The 20,210-nt window shown below is 42.5% G+C and overlaps 1 protein-coding gene across 2 annotated transcripts in view; it reads left to right on the top strand.

Moving 5' to 3' along the window:
- Positions 1 to 20,210, top strand: part of LOC132590610 (protein PALS1) — a 136,473-nt gene that overhangs the window by 35,584 nt on the left and 80,679 nt on the right. For both annotated transcript variants that reach the window (XM_060263579.1, XM_060263580.1), the window contains one exon: positions 10,038 to 10,557. In XM_060263579.1, the coding sequence (XP_060119562.1) occupies positions 10,155 to 10,557 (403 nt within the window). In that variant the 5' untranslated portion in view covers positions 10,038 to 10,154. The remainder of the gene's footprint in view (positions 1 to 10,037; positions 10,558 to 20,210) is intronic.

Here is a 20,210-nt window from a genome sequence, read left to right as displayed (position 1 = left end):
TCATAATAATTGTTTAGGTCTAGGATTCCCCATCCAAATTCTGATTTATGACTATAAATTATTCTCTTATGGAACCTGCATTTTTACTGTCAAATATCCACTCCTTTAATGCTCTGTTCCATTGTTCAGTTTTATTTTTCATTGTTCCCAGAGGCAACATTTGAAATAGGTATGTTAATTTTGGTACCCAAAACATTTTAGCACTCCTATTCTAGATGATATCCCCAGCATTTTATTTTTCCATCTTTTCTTGTCTCTATTTTCCCCATGTTTTATCATAATTATCCTTTATCATTTTATCAATATTTTTTTGCAACACTATACCTAAATATTTAAATTTCTTAACCCCCAATCCTATGTTCGTACTCCTATTTATCTCTTGCCTTTCTTCTCTGATTCTATATGATTTCTGATTTTACCATGTTGACCCTTAGCCCTGAGCACTTTTCAAAGTCTTCTAGGATAATCTTAACCTCTTTAACTCCCTCTTTAGGGTTTGTCATGATTACTATAATGTCATCTGCAAATAGATTAAGCTTCATTTCTTCGTTACCTATCCTATAGCCCTCTATTCTTCCCGAATTTCTAATCCTTTCTGCTAATTGTTCTATTGCTATTATAAATAAGAGTGGAGATAGTGGGCAACCTTGTCTGTCTTCTCCTTGTATGGGAAATGCTTGTGAATGTTCATTATTTACTCTTACTTTCGCAATTCTTTGTCCAGGAGTTCTTAAGGAACAGTAAGGTGCAAGGGTGGGGGAAGAGAAGCAGGAATGGGCAGAAATCACCCATACATGCATACACATGCTTTTATGTGAATTCTTGCTCCATATGCAAAAGAGCAGAGGCTGATTTCTTCTGATTGCATCCTGCTGTATTCCCAACGGTCCAGGATCTTATTTTGGGGGGCATAGAGATCTGCATAGAAATATTTAAAATTTACCTCCATTGAATCTTTCTGATATGTGAAGTGTAATTGAATGATTGGAACATCTTTAGCTAGCTAACAGCCCAAAATCATTAATTTTGTAAACATCAGTATTACTTTAGGACATCCAAAAAGAGTGAGATGATGCCTTTTTCATTAGCAGAATGTCTGTTTATAGAAGAATATAGACGTTTCTAATTCTGACTGACAGAATTCAAAAACTATATATACTTACCACAGATTTGTCAAGGAGAACTATACTGTAGCATTTATTCTGGAGGCTTTGGTTCCTGAGACCAGAGTATCTTCAACTTGTACAAAATGTTACTATTAAACTGAACTGTGAATATCAGGAACTATATATCATTTGACACTTCTGTCTTTTCTCAGTGTATAGAACCTGTAGATGCAGGCAGCAGAACTTGATAGCTGCACCGACAAACTATTTCATCTTTTGTTGAACTGATTGTATGAGTCAACCTTCTGTCTGGCCACAATGTTGTCTATTTGCAAATCAGTTGTGTTTGCTTAGGTCTTGCCTGATTGCCAGTGAAACCCTTAGTGGAAATGTTATCTCCATTACTCAGCAGCAGATGCTGAATAGTTAAGGCTAGAGAGAGTGAAAGAGAACAGTAGTGCTGATATCCGAGAACCTTCTATGCTTATTGCTAATGACCATTCTAGTTGAGAGTGGAGATGTTAAAGCGATAGAGACCAGGAGGGATTTTTGCCACCTCCCCTGCTGCTTGCTTAGGCCACTGTCCCCTGAAAAGCTACTCCTAGCTGTCAGAAGATCCTTGGGAATAGTGTGCAGCAGTCTCCTGTGAGAAGCTTTAGGTCTTTAAAAGATACATATTCTGTATTCTCAGCTCATAAACTCCTGAGATGGTTTTCATTCATAGTAATTTAAAAAATAAGGCAATATATCAGTTGAAGTAACCAGTAGTACATTGTAGCATCCAATGTAATGATTATTCAGAAATTCCCATTCTCTGCCAAAACTTAGAATTATAAAATGTGTTGGTCCCCCTCCCTCTCGAAAACTTGTGGTGGGGGAAATGATATACGCAATACTTTCTTATAAAACCTAAATATATTGCACAGCTTTAATAATATCAAATATGTTACATATCAAAGTGTATAATTTGGTGGTTATATTAGAAGGCTTTAGTATTCAACAGGTAAAATTGTGAAAGACCTAATACTTGAAAAAGAGCTACAAAATGCTACACTCTGTGTCATCTTTGCATGTATTGCATAGGTTTTTTCCTATTTGAGAGACAGGAATAACAGTAGTAAACAAAGATTTAATTTGGACAAATGGTTTCATACAGTCACAGGAGGACTAGCAGTGTATTTGGATATAGAGTTAAAAAGAAGAGGAGATTGGATTTATACCCTGCCCTTCGCTACCCATAGGAGCCTCAGAGCAGCTTACAATCTACTTTCCCTTTCCCTCCCCACAACAAACACCCTGCGAGATAGGTGCGGCTGAGAGAGCTCTCCCAGAACGGCTTTGAGAGAACTTGTGGCTGACCCAAGGTCACATCAGCAGGTATATGTGGAGAAGTGGGAAATCAAACCTGGTTCTCCTAGATAAGAGTCCACACACTTTACTACTACACCAAACTGGCTCTCAACACCAAACATTAAACCCTTGAGTTAAAAACTGTTATATACACTATACTGGTTGTGGCCAAATTGAAAAGGTAAAGGTACAAGCACCAGTCGTTTCTGACTCTGGGGTGACATCACATCACGATGTTTTCACAGCAGACTTTTTACAGGGTGGTTTGTCATTGCCTTCCCTAGTTATCTACACTTTCCCCCCAGCAAGCTGGGTACTCATTTTACCAACCTTGGAAGGATGGAAGGCTGAGTCAACCTCGAGCTGTCTACCTGAAAACCCAGCTTCCACTGAGGATTGAACTCAGGTCGTGAGCAGAGAGTTCGGACTGCAGTACTGAAGCTTTGCCACTCTGCGCCATGGGGCTGCTTGTGGCCAAATTAAATATATGCTTGAAAATATGTTCTGTGTGTCTGCAGTATGCACAGAAACAAAACAGGAGAAAAAGAATATTACACCAGATGAACAAGTTCGGGGTGAAATTAACAATATTAACTGCATCTACATCAAAAAGTAGAAGCAAACAAAGGCAATAAAACATTTGTGAAAATATGAATGTTTTCACATGGCACCCAAAGCTTAAGAAACTTGGGGCTAGATAAATTAGTGAAAGATATCTCTTAAAATTTATACCAACTTGCAGTATTTCTGCAGAAATCTTGAAATTTGTATGTCTCTCTATTTCAAAAGGAGTGATTAAGGACCAAAAAGGAATGAAGAGGTTGTGCTGCACATTGTAGCTGAAGAGAGAGCATAACATAGGGAAAGTACCTTGAAGGAAGCTGTCTACAACAGGATCTCTGAAATTTGGTCCCTCTATTTCTTGCAGATGGGGCAGAAACAGAGCAGCATAGTGAGTCATGTAATCACTGGGAACTTTGGGATTTTAATTCCAAGGGCCTTGAGCAATGTTGAGCAAAATTAGATACCTTCGTTTTTGGAACTATGCAGTGACCTTTTAATAATACGATTGTAGTACATGTGAGCCCCGTGGCGCAGAGTGGTAAAGCTGCAGTACTGCAGTCAGAGCCCTCTGCTCACAACCTGAGTTCGATCCCAGCAGAAGCTGGTTCAGGTAGCCGGCTCATGGTTGACTCAGCCTTCAAGGTCGGTAAAATGAGTACCCAGCTTGCTGGGGGGAAAGTGTAGATGACTGGGGAAGGCAAGGGCAAACCACCCTGTAAAAAGTCTGCCGTGAAAACATTGTGAAAGCAACGTCACCCCAGAGTCGGAAATGACTGGTGCTTGCACAGGGGACTTGCTTTTACCTTGTAGTACAGATGAGTGATTTTCAGAGACTTTGTAGAATTGACCATTTGGCACTTGCTACTTTTGTGATGCTGCTAGTGTTCTGTTTAGGCTTTCCAAGTAGGTGGGTTTTTTTGCTTATTTATAACTTACACTCCTATGTGTTTTGCACATTTCAAAAATATGCTTTATTTTGATCTGTGTTAATATGTATATTTTGGATGACATGTGGATTATTCAAGTAAATTGCATGACTTTCATCAGTGTAAGCAGATTATTACCTTGCCTTTATAATACATAGATCCCAGTAGGCAGCCGTGTTGGTCTGAAGCAATAGAACAAAGCAGTAGACAAGTGTACCTTTAAGACCAACTACCGTATGTTTTATTCAGAATGTAAGCTTTCGTATGCTCTTAAGCAGACTTCATCAGACAAAATGGGAATGGCAGCCATGGAACATGTTGTATACATACTTTCGATTTACGTTTATAATCTATAGTGCACTATGTTTGCCGGACATGTTTTGAGGCTTTCATTTTTAAAGCCAGACAGTACCACTGTTCCCTCTAAACTGTGGAATCTCTGAGCCAAAATTCTACTTTCTGAGCTACTAGTATTACAGTTGTGAGCTACTAATATTAAAGTTGTGAGCTGCTGCATAAATTAGTTTGCTCTGGGGCCATTTTTCGTGAGCTAAGACAAAAATGTATGAGCCAGAGAATAAAAAACTGAGCTCACTCACACTAACTCAGCGAAGGGGGGAAACTGGACAGTACCCTATAGATATGTTTAGAAGCAGACTTTTCCATTACTCTATAGAAATACTAAACTTCTCAGATAATTTTCAGTTGGATGTTAAACCTAGGGTTGCCAAGTCCAATTCAAGAAATATCTGGGGACTTTGGGGTGGAGCCAGGAGACTTTGGGGGTGGAGCCAGGAGACATCGGGGCAGAGCCAGAAGCAAGGGTGTTACAAGCATAATTGAACTCCAAAGGGAGTTCTGGCCATCACATTTAAAGCGACCGCACACCTTTTTAAATGTCTTCTTTCCATAGGAAATAATGAAGGATAGTGGCACCTTCTTTTGGGGCTCATAGAATTGGACCCCGTGGTCCAATCGTTTTGAAACTTGGGGGATACTTTGGGGAGTGTCACTAGATACTATACTGAAAATTTGGTGCCTCTACCTCAAAAAACAGCTCCCCCAGAGCCCCCGAAACCTCCAGATCAATTCCCCATTATACCCTATGAGAATCAATCTCCACATAGAGAATAATGAAGTGCTCAGCAGACTCCCTCCCCCCCCCCCATTTCTGGCCACTCTGAAGCGAGGGATTGGCCTCTCTACTCACGAGTTGCTGCCAACTTCTTCAAAGTAACAGACACAACATCCCAAGAGGAAGCCTTTCAATCAGCAACTGAAGCCTCCCGAGATACAAACACTCTGGGGGCGGAGCTTCCCCCCCACACCGGCCAGACTCCCCAAGGAGACACCACCCGGCAGCTGGAGAGGACGCAAGGACTATGAGTCCCAGCATGCACCTCGCGAAGGGAGGCCGGACTGGAATGAATAGCAGGCCGGCGGTGGGCGGGTCTTTGTGACCTGGAGGAAGGGAGAAGCCTGAAGCCTGCGAGGGAGGCAGGCAGGGAAAGACACGGCGCCATTCCCCCCCCCCCCCGCTTCCGGATTTTTGGAGAGCGGGGGAGGAGGTCGCTAATTCGGGGATCCCTCGACAGGGCGGGGGGGGGGTTGGGAAGCCTAGTTAAACCACTAAATTAGGAGCTTATTTATTAAAACATTTGCATCCCAACTTTCCTCTTTGTTCAGGGTGGCTTATAATGATAGTTAAAATCCCCAGTTAAACTAACATAAAACGTTTAACATGTTCCGAATTCCAAATCAGTTGTGACTGAAAAACTATTGCAGAGAGAGGCCTAGTGGGTCTAGGGAGCCTGTGAGGCCTGTGTCTCAGTAAAAGAGGCAGCCTACAATCCCCAGAATGCTTGGCGCTGGTTTCAGCCAATTAGTGTCCAAGTAGGCTCTGAGGTGATTGGCTTAAAAGCTTTCTCTAGAGACAAACACTGTTCTTTTCCTACTGAGAGGCCAAGCAGGAAGGACAGCTGCTGTTCAGGAGGAGGACCCTCACTCTGACGGAGAGAGTGAGCAGGCCGAGGCCTGGGGCCTAACAGGCTTGGACAGTTAAGTTTAGTCGCGTTAGGGGCTTTACGTTTATTTTCCTTCACCCATCTTGCTGTAGTTTAATGCACCTTATCTGTTCACTTACCCTTTATTGATTTCCTGTTTGAAATAAACCATTTTGTTTTTTGTTACTCTGCCTGGTCAATACACCTGTTTTCTTGGGCCAAAGGAAGGGCTTGGGAGGGGACTCTGGGCCTTTCCAAGGGATCCTGATTCCAGAGTGGTGGCAGCATCAGGTGGCACCCCCATCTGGGTCATGACACCATGTAATACTTGTAAATATAAATTAACACAGTTTGAATTGGTTACTTCCAACAATGGACAAGGCTACATCTGTTGATCTAAATCTGCTCTTTTGTCACTTTGCACTTTACTCACAAGGCTATGGAGCCCGATTGTGGTATATAGTGTAAGCAAGCATGGTTGCTGCTGAAAATGGTGCTTACTGCTAAAATTCTGCTCACAAAGCACTGTGGGAGATTTAGTAGCTGCTACCACCACTGGATTCCATCAATTGCAGTTGAAGCCATGAAACTTGATTGTACTCAAACCAAGAAGTGTTTGACTTCTGGCAATGTGAATTAAAGGTATGGATATTTAGTTCATATGCCAAAAATCAAAGACTGATCCCTCAACAGCAGTTGCTTTACCCCTGGACTTCTGTGATTACTAAGAGCCAGAATGGGTTTCTCAAGAACAAGTCATGTCAGACTAACCTTATCTCTTTTTTTGAGAAAGTTACTACCTTGGCTGGATCAGGGGAATTCTGTAGACATAGTTTATCTTGATTTCAATAAGGCCTTGATAAGGTTCCACATACTATCCTTGTTGACAGGTTGGTAAAATGTGGTTTGGATCCTGTTACCGTTAGGTGAATCTGTTGACAGATCACACCCAAAGAGTGCTTGTGAATGGTTCCTCATCCTTTTGGAGAGGAGTGACAAGTGGAGTGCCTCAAGGATCTGTCCTGGGACCTGTTTTGTTCAACATCTTTATAAATGATTTGGATGAAGAAATAGAGGGAATGCTTATTAAATTTGCCGATGATACTAAATTGGGAGGGGTAGCAACTATGGTAAAAGATAGTCAGGATACAGGATGATGCTGACAGACTGGAAAACTTGGCTAAAATCAATAAAATGAATTTTAACAGAGTTAAATGTAAAGTTCTGCATTTAGATAGGAAAAATCCAATGCATAGTTATAGGATGGGGGAGACGTGTCTTAGCAGTAGTGTGTGTGAAAAGGATCTAGGGGTCTTAGTGAACCATCCACTGAACATGAGTCAACAGTGTGATGTGGTGGCTAAAAAGGCAAATGCAATTTTGGGCTGTATCAACAGAAGTATAGCGTCTAGATCATATGAAGTGATGGTATCACTTTACTCTGCTCTGGTAAGACCTCACCTGGAATATTGTGTCCAGTTTTGGGCACCACATTTTAGGAAGGATATAGACAAGCTGGAACGGGTCCAGAAGAGGGCGACGAAGATGGTGAGGGGTCTGGAGACCAAGTCCTATGAGGAAAGGTTGAAGGAGCTGGTGATGTTTAGACTGGAGAGGAGGCGGCTGAGAAGTGATATAATTACCATCTTCAAGTACTTGAAGGGCTGTCATATAGGGGATGGTGCAGAATTGTTTTCTGTGGCCCCAGAAGGTAGGACCAGAACCAATGGGCTGAAATTGCATCAAAAGAATTTCTGGCTCACAACGTTAGGAAGAACTTTCTGACAGAGCAGTTCCTCAGTGGAACAGGCTTCCTTGGGAGGTGGTGGACTCACCTTTCCTGGAGGTTTTTAAACAGAGGCTAGATGGCCATCTGACAGCAATGTGGATCCTTTGAATTTAGGGGGAGGCATTTGTGAATTTCCTGCATTGTGCAGGGGGTTGGTTTAGATCAGGGGTTCCCAACCCCCGGCCCACAGACCGGTACTGGGCCATGGCCTGTTAGCAACCGGGTCGCACAACCCCGCTGCCCCGCCTCCCCCCCGTGGCGCTGTGCAGCCTCACCCCCCACCCCCCTCTGTGGCGCCTCCTCCCTCCGTTTCCACAAGTTTAAGGTTGGGGAAGGGGCAGTGAAGTGCTTCCCTGGCTCTTTAAAGGCTGAACCCCCCTCCCCCCACTGATCAGCTAATCGGTGGAGGGAAGTGCGGCAGCAGTGCGAGTCACCCACTGAAAAAAACGTGCTGCCCTTGCCGCCTTCCCACACCCAGGAAGGAAGTGGGGAGGAGACAAGGGCAGTGTGGATTTTTCAGTGGGTGGCTTGCGCTGCTGCCGTGATTTCCCCCACCGACCAGCTGATCGGCGGGGGGATGTCGGCCTTTAAAGAGCCGGGGAGGTGCTTCACCATCCCTTTCCCAGCCTTAAACTTGTGCAAACAGAGGGGGGGAGGCGCAAGGGGCGGAGGGGGGCGGGCGGATGCTGAATTCGGTGCCCCCACCCTGCTGGCCCTGGGGCTGATCCCCAGGGCCAAAAAGGTTGAGAGTCCACTGATCTAGATGACCCTGGAAGTCCTTTCCAACTCTATGATTCTGCTTGAGCCGGCTCAAGCAATCCATTCTCCTTTTTATCTGCAGCTATGTTCCATTCCCCTCACAGTGACCAGATCTGGTTTTTTTGGAGGTCCAGTCACCGTGAGGGGAATGGAAGGTAGCCACGGATCAAAAGGCGTCCACGCAGCAACTGGTGGGGAATTGATAGCTTGAGCCAGCTCAAGCAGAAACCCTGGGGCAGAGCAACAGCCGGTGAGGAATCAAACACTTCTTTGCTGCTCTTGACTCCTAGCCATGGCCTAGGGAAATGAATGGCAAGTCTTTTATAGATGATTAGCCATGATACATCAATGGAACCTAAGTATTTAGCAGCTGTATATCTCTGAATGGCGCCTCTTGGGAGAGTAATACAGAAAATAGCCATCGTCTTCACAACCTGCTTGTGAGTTCCCAGAAGCATCTTGCTGGCCAGTTCTGGAAACAGAATGGTGAAACGAATGGTTGGTGTGATCTGGCAAAATTTCTTTCCATCCAGAGTAGCAAATTATACTTTTGAAACACAGTAAAAAGCTTACTCTCAATAATCAGTAATTAAAGAAAATACACAAAAGCTAAGAACAATGCTTTATAAACAATGCACTCCCACCAATTCCATTACTAAATTTTAAGTGGATGGGAGTAAAGGGAGTTGACCAGTGTAAATGGAATTTTCTTAAAATTAGGCTTCATTATGGAGTGGCCATCATGGTCAGTCTGACCTTGACAGTCATGTTATATTGCAGAAATGATTAAAGCAACTCATTCTGCAGATGTAAGCAAAATAAAATTGCTTCCTGTAAAGAAGTTAGCTCACAGAAGATCTTTATGAATTATGTTCTAATTACTGATTGGAAATTCAGAAAATGGCAAACATAACAAGTCCTTTCCTCCTCCCCACCTTCCTCCAGCTTTTAACAAGTAGCTAAAGCTCAGATAAGTTTGGGCCCACCTTTAATAATGCTTGCCAGCAATATCACCCCTCCAGCATAGCCAGACCTTTCACTGTCTGGTGAAGGCAGTGATAGTGAAGTTTTGCAAAAGCCTTTGTTTGAAACCTCTTGTCTGTTGTAATGTCAGTGCTGTTACCAGTCTGGAAAATGTGGTTTTGCAAGTTCCTGAATCCGTACTGTGAATATTCAAGGAGTCTGTGTGCCCATGGCAAAGCATCTGTAATCTGAGGCTAGTTTAGAAAGGGTTGAGGCCTTGAAGGTTTTCCCCAAGGGCTCCTGAAACGACATTTGCTCATAGATAATCTGTAACTGTATTGCAGTTAACTGTATTGTCAATTAATTGCTAGTTAATGAAGAACTGTATCTTCTTTAAACGTTACTATGTGCAGTACCTTCTCCCTATACTTCCACAATTGTGCTGATATATGGAAGTCTGTATTTGAATATTTCCACTAAATTCGCTAAAACCAATGAAATTATACAGGAAATATTGGAGATAAGAATTAGCTTCTCCCTATTAACTCTATTTCCTGTGTTTTATGTTTTCTCATAGATTATCTCGCTGGATATTTCTTTTCATCTGGGTTTGGTAATGCATAAGAAGAGTGGCTTGAAATTATAATGGATTTTAAGTGGTACCATCAAAAAAATAGGCTTTATAATAAATTTTATGTCTGATAAGTTGTACAGCTTTTTACGTACAACGATGACAACCACTCATATGAATGGCCATTTAACAGAAGATTCAGACAGTGAAACAAAAAATGTGGAACTTGCACCTTTAGAAGAGCCTCAGAAACATAGAGAGATGGCTGTTGATTGCCCTGGTGATCTGGGCACCAGGATGATGCCACTACGAAGGAGTGCTCAACTTGAGCGGATTCGACAACAGCAGGAGGATCTGAGGCGAAGGCGGGAAGAAGAAGGAAAGAAACAGGAACTGGACCTAAATTCGTCCATGAGGCTAAAGAAGCTAGCTCAAATTCCTCCTAAAACTGGAATAGACAATCCTATGTTTGATACAGGCGAAGGAGTTATTCTGGAGAGCCCACACTGTGCTGTTAAAGTCTTAGGTATGTGTTGCTTACAAATGGAATGAAACTTTTCATATACGTTAGGCCTCCTAAAATAAGATTAGCTTTGCTAGACTTGTTAAGACAGTAGTTTTACCAAGAAGGAAATCCACCCACTAATTGATGTGATTGTACCAGTTGTTTTGATCATAAAATATGCTAAAAGCATTTTAATTCCTATTAAGAGAGTTTTCAGAACGTGATACATGGTTACTAGAGTAAACATTACCCATAGATTTGAAGCAACCTTTGAAACCTTTGCCTGAAGGTCTGGTAGTTTGCAGCTCAGTAACTGGAAATCCAATCATACTTGTAGGTTAAATCCATAGTTTTTGTATAATCTTCAGTACAATGGAAGGTATAGTCAAAATTTTTATGCTGCTGTTTTGTTTTCCAGGTGGATAGCTTTAAATTTTGGCATGAATAACATGCTTTAGTATAGCCAAAGACCTTTTTATAAAAAATGCTAAATGGATTCATATCTATGTGGTACTGTCTCTTAGTCCAGTTTGTCTTTAAAATATCACATGATAAAGTTATGGTCTAGACTTCAATCCTTGCTTAGTCATGAACTCATTTGTAGTTGTACTTCAACAAAGTAAAATCTTTCCCCATAACGGTTTTTTTTTTTAAAAAACCCAAAACATTTGCTTGTTTGCCTCTTTCCAAGACACTTTGTCAGCTTGTGTTACTAGGCAGTTGACAGGCAAGGATAAAAGTCTTTTAATAGATCTGTCTGTGCATTTGACCTCTGAGAAATCTCACTAGATGCCTCTTTCTCATAAAAACAATCATAGCATGGCTATTTATTTTCAAACATTTATTTGCTTCTGTGTTAGCATGCAGATCTGTTCCGTGTCCTTATATGTCATCTTTTATGATTGCAGACCCCCATCACAGAGATGGAAATTAGGGGGAGGGGTATCATGATTTTTCAGAAAAAAATATACAAGTGTTTTGGAAAATTGAAATATGTGCAGTATTTGCCTATCAAACATATACTTTTGTTGTTAAAACAGTAAAAAAAAAATCTTAGCATATAAAATTGTACTTTTTGGTGTTCTTATGGGATTTCAACATAAGTACCTTACTTTTATTCAAATTAAATTGAAAAAATATTCACTACTTGAGAGACAACTATAAACAGCTATACCTTATGCTCCCTTGGCACATATATCTTACATTTTTGCAGTCTGAGTGTAAGGAAAAATAAAACTTGAAATTAAAAATCTGCAATTGAAAATATAAATCTGCAGTTCTTCTTAAGTGGTTTGATCCAATTCTTGCTATACTGTGGACATTCAAACCAACCATGCTTCACAATTTCTGTGATCCCTAAATCACAACCACAATATTTGTCTGAAAATGTAATGTAATATAATAAGCAGAGAAGTTTTGCATTTAATACCAATACCAATATTAGATTCAATGAATGCTGGCCAGGTTCCAGTCTAAAGGCGCTGCCAGCCATGTATTTCAGGATCCCAGAGATTTGACACACAAATAGCATCTGATCTATAGTCTTATTTATCCTATGGACCCAGATTGTTGCTCCGTATAGTAGTTGAGACAATATATTAGTGTCAAAAGCTATAATTGCTGCCAGAAGGTATTGTCTGCCTTTCCTCTAGAAAAAAACCCACATGATCTCTGTGCCATAGCAGGCCACTCATGCCATCACAGCCTTTCGTTTAGGTTTCCAGGTTAAATGTGTGTCTAAAGATTACCCTCAGATATTGCTTGTTATTATCAAAGACATTATAGCAGGGGTATCGAACTCATTTGTTATGAGGGCCAGATCAGACATAAATGAGACTTTGTTGGGACAAGCCATGTGTGTCATAAAATGTAAGGCCAGGTAGCAGAGATATAAACTTTATAAAGGATACAGATAAGCACAATTAATTTTTTTTAACTTTAAAAATAAAAAATGCTTAAAAGGTTAGCACTCTTGCAATATTTTGTTTATTTAACAGTTTCTGATAACTGACACCTCTTGCTCTGAATTATTGCATCAAAATCTGGAGACAATGTCTGTGCTGTAGCAATCTTGAGTATGCTGTTGACGTAACTTACAAACCTACTTTTGATTTATTGACATTCATTACAGAAATCTCATGGTCAATTCCTTGAGTCCAGGGGAAAACATGAAATGGCTGGGCATTGTGAGCTTTTGTACATAAACTGCTTAGTGTACTGGTCAGCCAATGGAAAAAATAGAGCAGGGGTGAAACTCATTTGTTAGAAGGGCTGGATCTGACATAAATGACATAAACAAAATATTGCAAGAGCGCTAACCTTTTAAGTATTTTTCATGCTATACCCTTTGTGGGGCTGAGCCATGTGTGTCCTAAAATGTAATGCCAGGTAGCAGAGATATAGAATTTATCAGGGCTTTATTTGAGCAGGAGCGCACAGGAACACAGTTCCGGCTGGCTTGGTGGCAGGGGGTGTGGCCTAATATGCAAATTAATTTCTGCTGGGCTTTTTCTTTTTTTGACAAGAGCCCTGTGGCGCAGAGTATTAAAGCTGCAGTACTGCAGTCCTAAGCTCTGCTCATGACCTGAGTTCGATCCCCTGCGGATCTGGGTTTTCAGGTAGCAGGCTCGAGGTTGAGTCACCGTTCCATCTTTTCGAGGTTGGTAAAAAGAGTACCCTGCTTGTTGGGGGAAAAGTGTAGATGACTGGGGAAGGCCATGGCAAACCACCACGTAAAACGTCTGCCATGAAAAAGTTATGAAAGCAACGTCACCCCAGAGTCGGAAACGACTGATGCTTGCACAGGAGACCTTTCCTTGCCTTCCTTTTCTACAAAAAGCCCTATGTGAAACAATGGTGATATCGGGGTGTGGCCTAACATGCAAATGAGTTCTTGCTGGACTTTTTCTACAAAAAAAGCCCTGGACTTTATAGAGGACACAGGCCAACACAATTAAAGATATCATTTTTTAACTTAAAATACAAACATGCTTAAAACTTTTGCAATATTTTGTTTAAAACAAAAGGGATAGTGGGATTTTGCAATGCAATTTTCAAAATAAAACATCAAGAAAAAGCACAAGGATCACATCAGAAACTTTAAAAAATAAAATGCTCTCAGCCTGGGAAATCATGAAATGGCAAGGCATTGCAAGCTTCACCCTCCCACCTCTGGGCCTACTCAGATGAACAATGGCTCTCCATTGTAATATCCCCCTTTGGCTGTGGGTTCCCAAGTTAGAGTATTCACTAGGCACTAGTTCTCACTCCATTGAGAAGAAACAAAGCTTGATTTGCAAGGACACAAACTTGATTTGCAAGCTTAAACTGGCCATAGGAACTCTACAGAGTTCCTCTCCATTGAAACACATAGACAAAGTTGTAAGGAAAACATGGAGTGGATTTTATGTTTATGTCTGCTCTGCCCAGAAGCCATCAGTGGCTATTAGCCACAGTGTGTGTATGTGTGTGTGTGTGTATGTATGTATGTGTGTGTGTGTGTGTGTGTGTGTGTATATATATTTTTGGCCACACTGTGATACAGAGTGTTGGACTGGATGGGCCGTTGGCCTGATCCAATGGCTTCTTATGTTCTTAAGCCTGAAAGAAAATCCATTTTGCATTTTCTTTGCAGCTTTACTTTCAGCTTTAGCCTTTGCAAAGAGAAGGCAGAAGGAGCTGGGAACGTTCTCGTTCTCGGCAGCCTCGGGACTTCCCAGGGTGACAGCAGGAGGGAGGAGAAGCCCGCAGGCTGCATGGTTTGGCTCACAGGCTGCACGGTTGATACCCCTGCATTATAGCATTCTCACTGTTGCAAAAATTATTCATATTTAAACAATAAACATATCCTTGAAAATATGCTGTAAATGTCTACATTATACATAGGCATTATCATTGTTTAATGCAGTAGACATGGAGTTGTCAAACTTGCTTAACATAAGAGCTGCATAGAATAAACGTCAGATGTTTGAGAGCCACAAGACATGAACATCAGATGTTTGAGAGCAGGAAGGAAGGCAAATAGATAAGGCGAAGGGAGGAGAGGCAGGAAGCAACTTTAAAAGCACTCACCAAGTTGCTGGCTGGTTTGGCTTAAAGAAGTGATTCAAAGAGATAAATGCCTTCTCCAAGCCAGCCAATGAGACAGTGGTGGCTTTAAGAGCCACACAATATGTGTGAAAGCCACATGTGACTCCCAAGCCACAATTTGGCCACTGCTGCTGTAGACTTGCATATAAATTTTCATGCTATACCCTTTTGAGTGAGCCTTGAAAAGCATTTCACTCACTTGAAAAGGACATATTTCATAGTAGTTTTTTCACTGCTCCCCAACATTTCCGTGGGTTGGGATGGATGTTCTTCCTAATTTTTCTGGTTTGCTGAGCCTTCACATCATCTCTGCTCTAGCACAAATGAACAAGCAGATGTTGCGCATTCCATTGCTTGTAATTCAAAGATTTGAATTGTTGGAATAGTTGGAAAGCTATGAACTTTAGTCCAGGGGTGGCCAGCGGTAGCTCTCCAGATGTTTTTTGCCTACAACTCCCATCAGCCCCAGCCACTGGCCATGCTGACTGGGGCTGATGGGAGTTGTAGGCAAAAAACATCTGGAGAGCTACCGTTGGCCACTCTGCTCTAGTCATATCAGGAGACAAGTATGGGGTATAATGGAGTGCTTAGTGGACATTTCCCCATTACCACGTTCTGATAACCCTGAGGCAGGGGGAGGGCTTCCAGACCAGGGGATTCCCTACCCCCAACTGGGAATTAAGTAACCAAAGTGAAACACAGATAAGGATGGCAGAGATACAAAGCAACACTTCCGTGTATAAATTAGTCTCAATTGTGCTTCTGAAAGCTAACACAAAGTTACTCTAACACAAAAGTATAACTGGCCCTATCAAAATATATTTATAGCAAACGAAACATCGGCAGGAGAAGAGCCAAATACCTAATGACGTGTATATATATTCATAGCCCTTGGCGGGCCGGTTCTGGCCTGTGAGATAGACATTTTACACCCTTCATTTAGAGTATTGGGTTAGGACAATAGAGAGAGGTTCAAATCCTCACACTACGTACCCTTAGGCTAGTCACTATCTCTCAGTCTATAATTTTATCAAATGTGCTATTTTATAGTATGTATTGTTTTACTACTGTGAAGTTTTATGTTGTGAACCGCCCTGAGCCTGCCTTGGTGGGGAGGGCGGGTTATAAATCAAATAAATATAAATAAATAAATAACCTAGCACTCAGGGTTGCGGTGAGGATGAAATGAGAATAGGGAGATAATTATGTGCTCTTTGGAAGGGCAAGATCATTATATCTTTTAAGTTAGAGCTGAACCTCATGATGATAAAAGAAATGTACACAATAGGGCTTCCCATGCCTACAATTTAGGATTTTCATGGGTCTACTGCCTCTGAATATGAAAATCCACTTTAATGTCATCAGTCTCTTGCCTTTTAATGTCATGACTAGCAGCCATTGATGGACCACCAAGAGTATGTCAACGTCCCTTTTAAAACCATCTGTGGTTGTGACCATCAGTACATCACTTGTACTGAATGTTATGATTTAATTACTCATTGAATGAAAAAGTACTTCTCTCTGTCCTGAATCTGCTGCCGATCCCTTTAACATCAAATCAATGTATGCTCAGATTCCATTTTAGAGGAAATCTTAACTTTGTTTCATGTCTAACAGCACACTATGATAAGCAGGGAAGCCAGGAAGTTTATAAGCCAGGCCTGCCTTGAATTCAGTAGGAGCTTACAGAAGCTGCCCTTTCATGATACCAAACTCACATCAATTCCCCCCCCCCCCTTTAAGAGATTGTATGGGGATGGGGATCACTGATTCAAATGCAAGTGAGCCACCTTGAGAAAAATATTGTTCTGTTCCCTCTTACAGTAGCAATCCATTTCTAGACTTGTAACCTTGAGTCTATACTCTGGTTATTTTATAGGGTTGATGCAGAAGCAGGGCAGTCCCTGAAAAGTAAGTCTAAGTATGTCTGAACAACAGACTCGAATGGCTTCAATACTGCTTCTGAGTATAGCTCCGCCAGTGTCTGTACAACATGTTGGCTAATACATCAGTGGCATACTAGTGTATCTTGGATCTGCTATGCAACAACACACACTTCTTTATCAAAAGCTTAGTATGACTAGTTCAAAGTATACCTTCCTCTCTCTCACACACACACACATACACCTTGTTTTTTGCTGACACTGTACGGAATTGCTGGCTTTCTGCAGCTATGTGCAAAAGCCTTACTGTAATTGTTTTCTATCAATCCTTATGTTAATAAACAAGAGCAAAAGACTTGGGATGCCACTAATGCATGTGGAGGAGATATTCAGGCAAGGCCAGTAAAAGCAATCAAGCCCACCCGGCTATTTAATAGAAATATGATTTTGTGCTCAGGAAGACTTGCCTTTGCTAATTAAATTATGTTGAAAGATCTAGGTGGGTGCATGCCCCCATAGCGATGGATAGGCTTGCAGATGCCCCATCAGTGAATCAGTCTTCTGCCCAAATCTTGGCTGTTTCTTAGCATAGCCCAAGGAGAGCCTTAACCTCACCTTCTCCAAAGTAAGGTATTGCTAGTTCCTAAAATGACTGCCACAGCAAATTTAGCCAAGATGGAGTTGGGGCAGACAGCACACATCTACGAACGGGGACCCTGGTAACAACTGTTTTTCAGCCTCCTGTGCTGAAGGACTTAGAGTGCAAAAGAAAAAGAGTGTTATACATTGTTAAATATTTTCTTCATTTGCAACAGGCTTGAATAAAACGAAGGAATATATATAGGTTTCTGAGTAACTAATCTTGTAGAATAAATGAAAACTAAATTTTAAATATGTTTAGAACCTGAAAGATTGTGAAGAATTGTCCTAATTTGACCTGTGAATATTCAGACTTCAAATCATAAAAAGGGTAATTAACAGTGCTTAAAGTTTCTATTTTTCTGTAAGCCTGCTTTATTTTTCTGTGTTTCAGTCAAGGATTTGACACTTTTGTTGAACTTCAAAACAAAATTTTAGGTTCTTCTGAACGCTGCCAAACTACACGTAAGATGTGTATATATCACAGCACCCGCCTCACGGTCCCACTGGGTTGCTTCTATGTGCTGTTTATGGCTACCCCAGCCCCTCTATCTCCTCAGTTCTTCCTTAAAAACTTTTTCCTCAGGACTATATAACTCAAAGGGGTGGGTATGATTTGGATTTCTCTCTATATTAGTCTCTTCGGGGTATTTGTTTTCAGATGGATATATAATGCACTTCGTAGGGGACCACAGCAGATTTGACAGTTTTCCCAAATTATAGGCACCAGAGAACTTTAACGTAAACCACAGATATTTATTTTAAACACAAAGTCTTAACTGGGGTTATGGAAGATATATACACGGGCTATAATGTGTCTCAATCAGTTAACAAGTTGCTCAGTTGTTTCAGGCTTTCTAATATAACTTTCTTCTTAGGTCTCTCAGGTTCACAGTTCCTCTATAAACACTCTCTAACACTAGCAGAGGCTGGCCTTTTGGGTGTAATGTGCCAAGTCTCTCAAGTCGACTGGAGCCTCTACTCCCAGCCCTTCAGACTCTTAGACCCACATATATTCCCTCAACCACCTCTCTAGCTCTTAAGAGAGATGTACAAGTGTCTGTGACCGTTCAGGTCTTCACGGTGACTCTTCCTTTTAGTCACACACAGCCCCTTGCTGTTTTTCTAGAGCTAGCAGTTAGCTTTGCCTCTCACGAAGACTCTCCACAGCTACTGACCCAGCTCCCTCAAAGATTGACTCTCTCTGACTCTGTCAGGCACCAGCTCTCTCAGACTCTGACAGGCACTCTCTTCAGCCTCTGTCAGACCCTAACTGACTCCCTCAGCCGTTAGCTGTCAATCTCACTGAGAGTTCCAAGCCCTCTGGCCCCCACCCTCAGGTCTCCTGACGCAGGCTCTATGCATCCTTGGTTTTCTGTTTAACCCATACCTTACTGTCACAGTATGTATTGAAAAACTAGTTGAATAATAGGTTATTAAAAATCTGAGTTGCTGCAACATTCTCTGCTTGCTTGTTTAGAAAGAGGCAGTGAATGATTGCTAATGTATCCCTGGAACTTTTTTTAATTGCTTCATTTATTGCTAGTCAGACAGTTTCATGAGCCCTGACAAGGAGGAGCTGGAAGGGTTAACAGACCTGGAAGAGTTGCCAGCCAGTTCCTCAGCTGAACTGCCCAAAAAGCCATTTCACTGGACTCCAGAGGCAGACCATGCCTTCACCACCCTGAAAACCTGTTTCACCACTGAGCCGCTCCTGCATTACCCAGACCCTCTGTTACCCAGTTCACAGTAGAGACGGACGCCTCCAGCGTGGCCCTCGGCGCAGTGCTATCCCAGTGGGAGGACCCCTCCCAGCCACTACAACCCTGCGCATACTACTCGTGGCAGCTGACGCCCGCAGAGCACAACTACACCATCTACACAACTACACCATCTGGGAGCAGGAACTCCTTGCCATCAAAACCGCCTTCGAGGTTTGGAGGCATCACCTTGAAGGGGCCTGCCACCCCGTCCAGGTCCTGACTGACCACCGGAACCTGGAGCATTTACAGACTGCTTGACACCTCACCCAGTGTCAGATCCGGTGGTCCCTCTTCTTTTCCTGATTTGACTTCCGGATCACCTGCATCCCGCAGAACCAGAACCAGAAAGCGGACACCCTCTCCCGAAAACTGGAGTACGCTGTGCCTCTAACGGAGGAGATGCCAACTGGGCTCATCCTTGCACCCTCGGTCTTTGCTGCCTCCATGACTCGCCCGACCTTGGCTGCAGGCATCCAGGTCAGCCAGGCCCAAGATCCCTGGACTCAGCAACGCCTCCTGGAAGTGCAAGACAGCCTGGCCGGGGACCTCTCTACCCGTCAAGGTCTCCTCCTGTACCATGGGCGCCTATACGTGCCTCTGAGGCCCTTTCGGGCCGACGTGCTCCGCCTGACCCATGACTCCCCTTCTGTGGGGCACTTCGTCCAACACAAAACCCTGTACCTGCTCACGCAGAAGTTCTGGTGGCCTCGCATCCATGCCGACGTGGCCCACTATGTCAGTTCCTGTGAGGTCTGCCAGCAGGCCAAGGATGTACCGGCCAAGCCCCTAGGGCTTTTGCATCCCCTACCCACACCTGCAGGACTGTGGGACACTATCTCCCTGGACTTTATCACCGAGCTCCCCATGTCCAAGGGGCACACTTGCATCCTGGTGATGGTGGATATCTTCACCAAGATGGCTCACTTTGTTCCATGTCCCAAGCTGCCCATGGATCCTGAAACAGCCCAGCTCTAACTCCAGAACATCTTCCGCCTGCATGGCTAGAATCTCAAAATGATTGGAGGTTGGAATTTGTGCAGAGTAAAAGTCTCCAATTCTCTTTTGCTTAGGAGGAGGTAATAAAGGTTCCTCTTGGTCTCTTCTACGCTTAGACACACCCATATTAGTCTCAAAATGTAATAGCAAAAAGTAACTGCTTTATTTCCTTGGCTCAGGCTGATATTAAACCGCAGGGATGCATCACCAAACAGTCTCTTTCAGCCAGGGCAAAATTTAGCAACTTTTCAAGTTGCAAGCAATTACATGCTATTCCTCTAAAAACATCAGCTGGAAAACGAGC

The sequence above is a fragment of the Heteronotia binoei genome, unplaced genomic scaffold (assembly GCF_032191835.1).
Source record: "Heteronotia binoei isolate CCM8104 ecotype False Entrance Well unplaced genomic scaffold, APGP_CSIRO_Hbin_v1 ptg000334l, whole genome shotgun sequence".
Classification (NCBI taxonomy): Eukaryota; Metazoa; Chordata; class Lepidosauria; order Squamata; family Gekkonidae; genus Heteronotia; species Heteronotia binoei.
The sequence above is the reverse complement of the archived record's forward strand: the minus strand, read 5'-3'. Positions and strand labels throughout refer to the sequence as shown.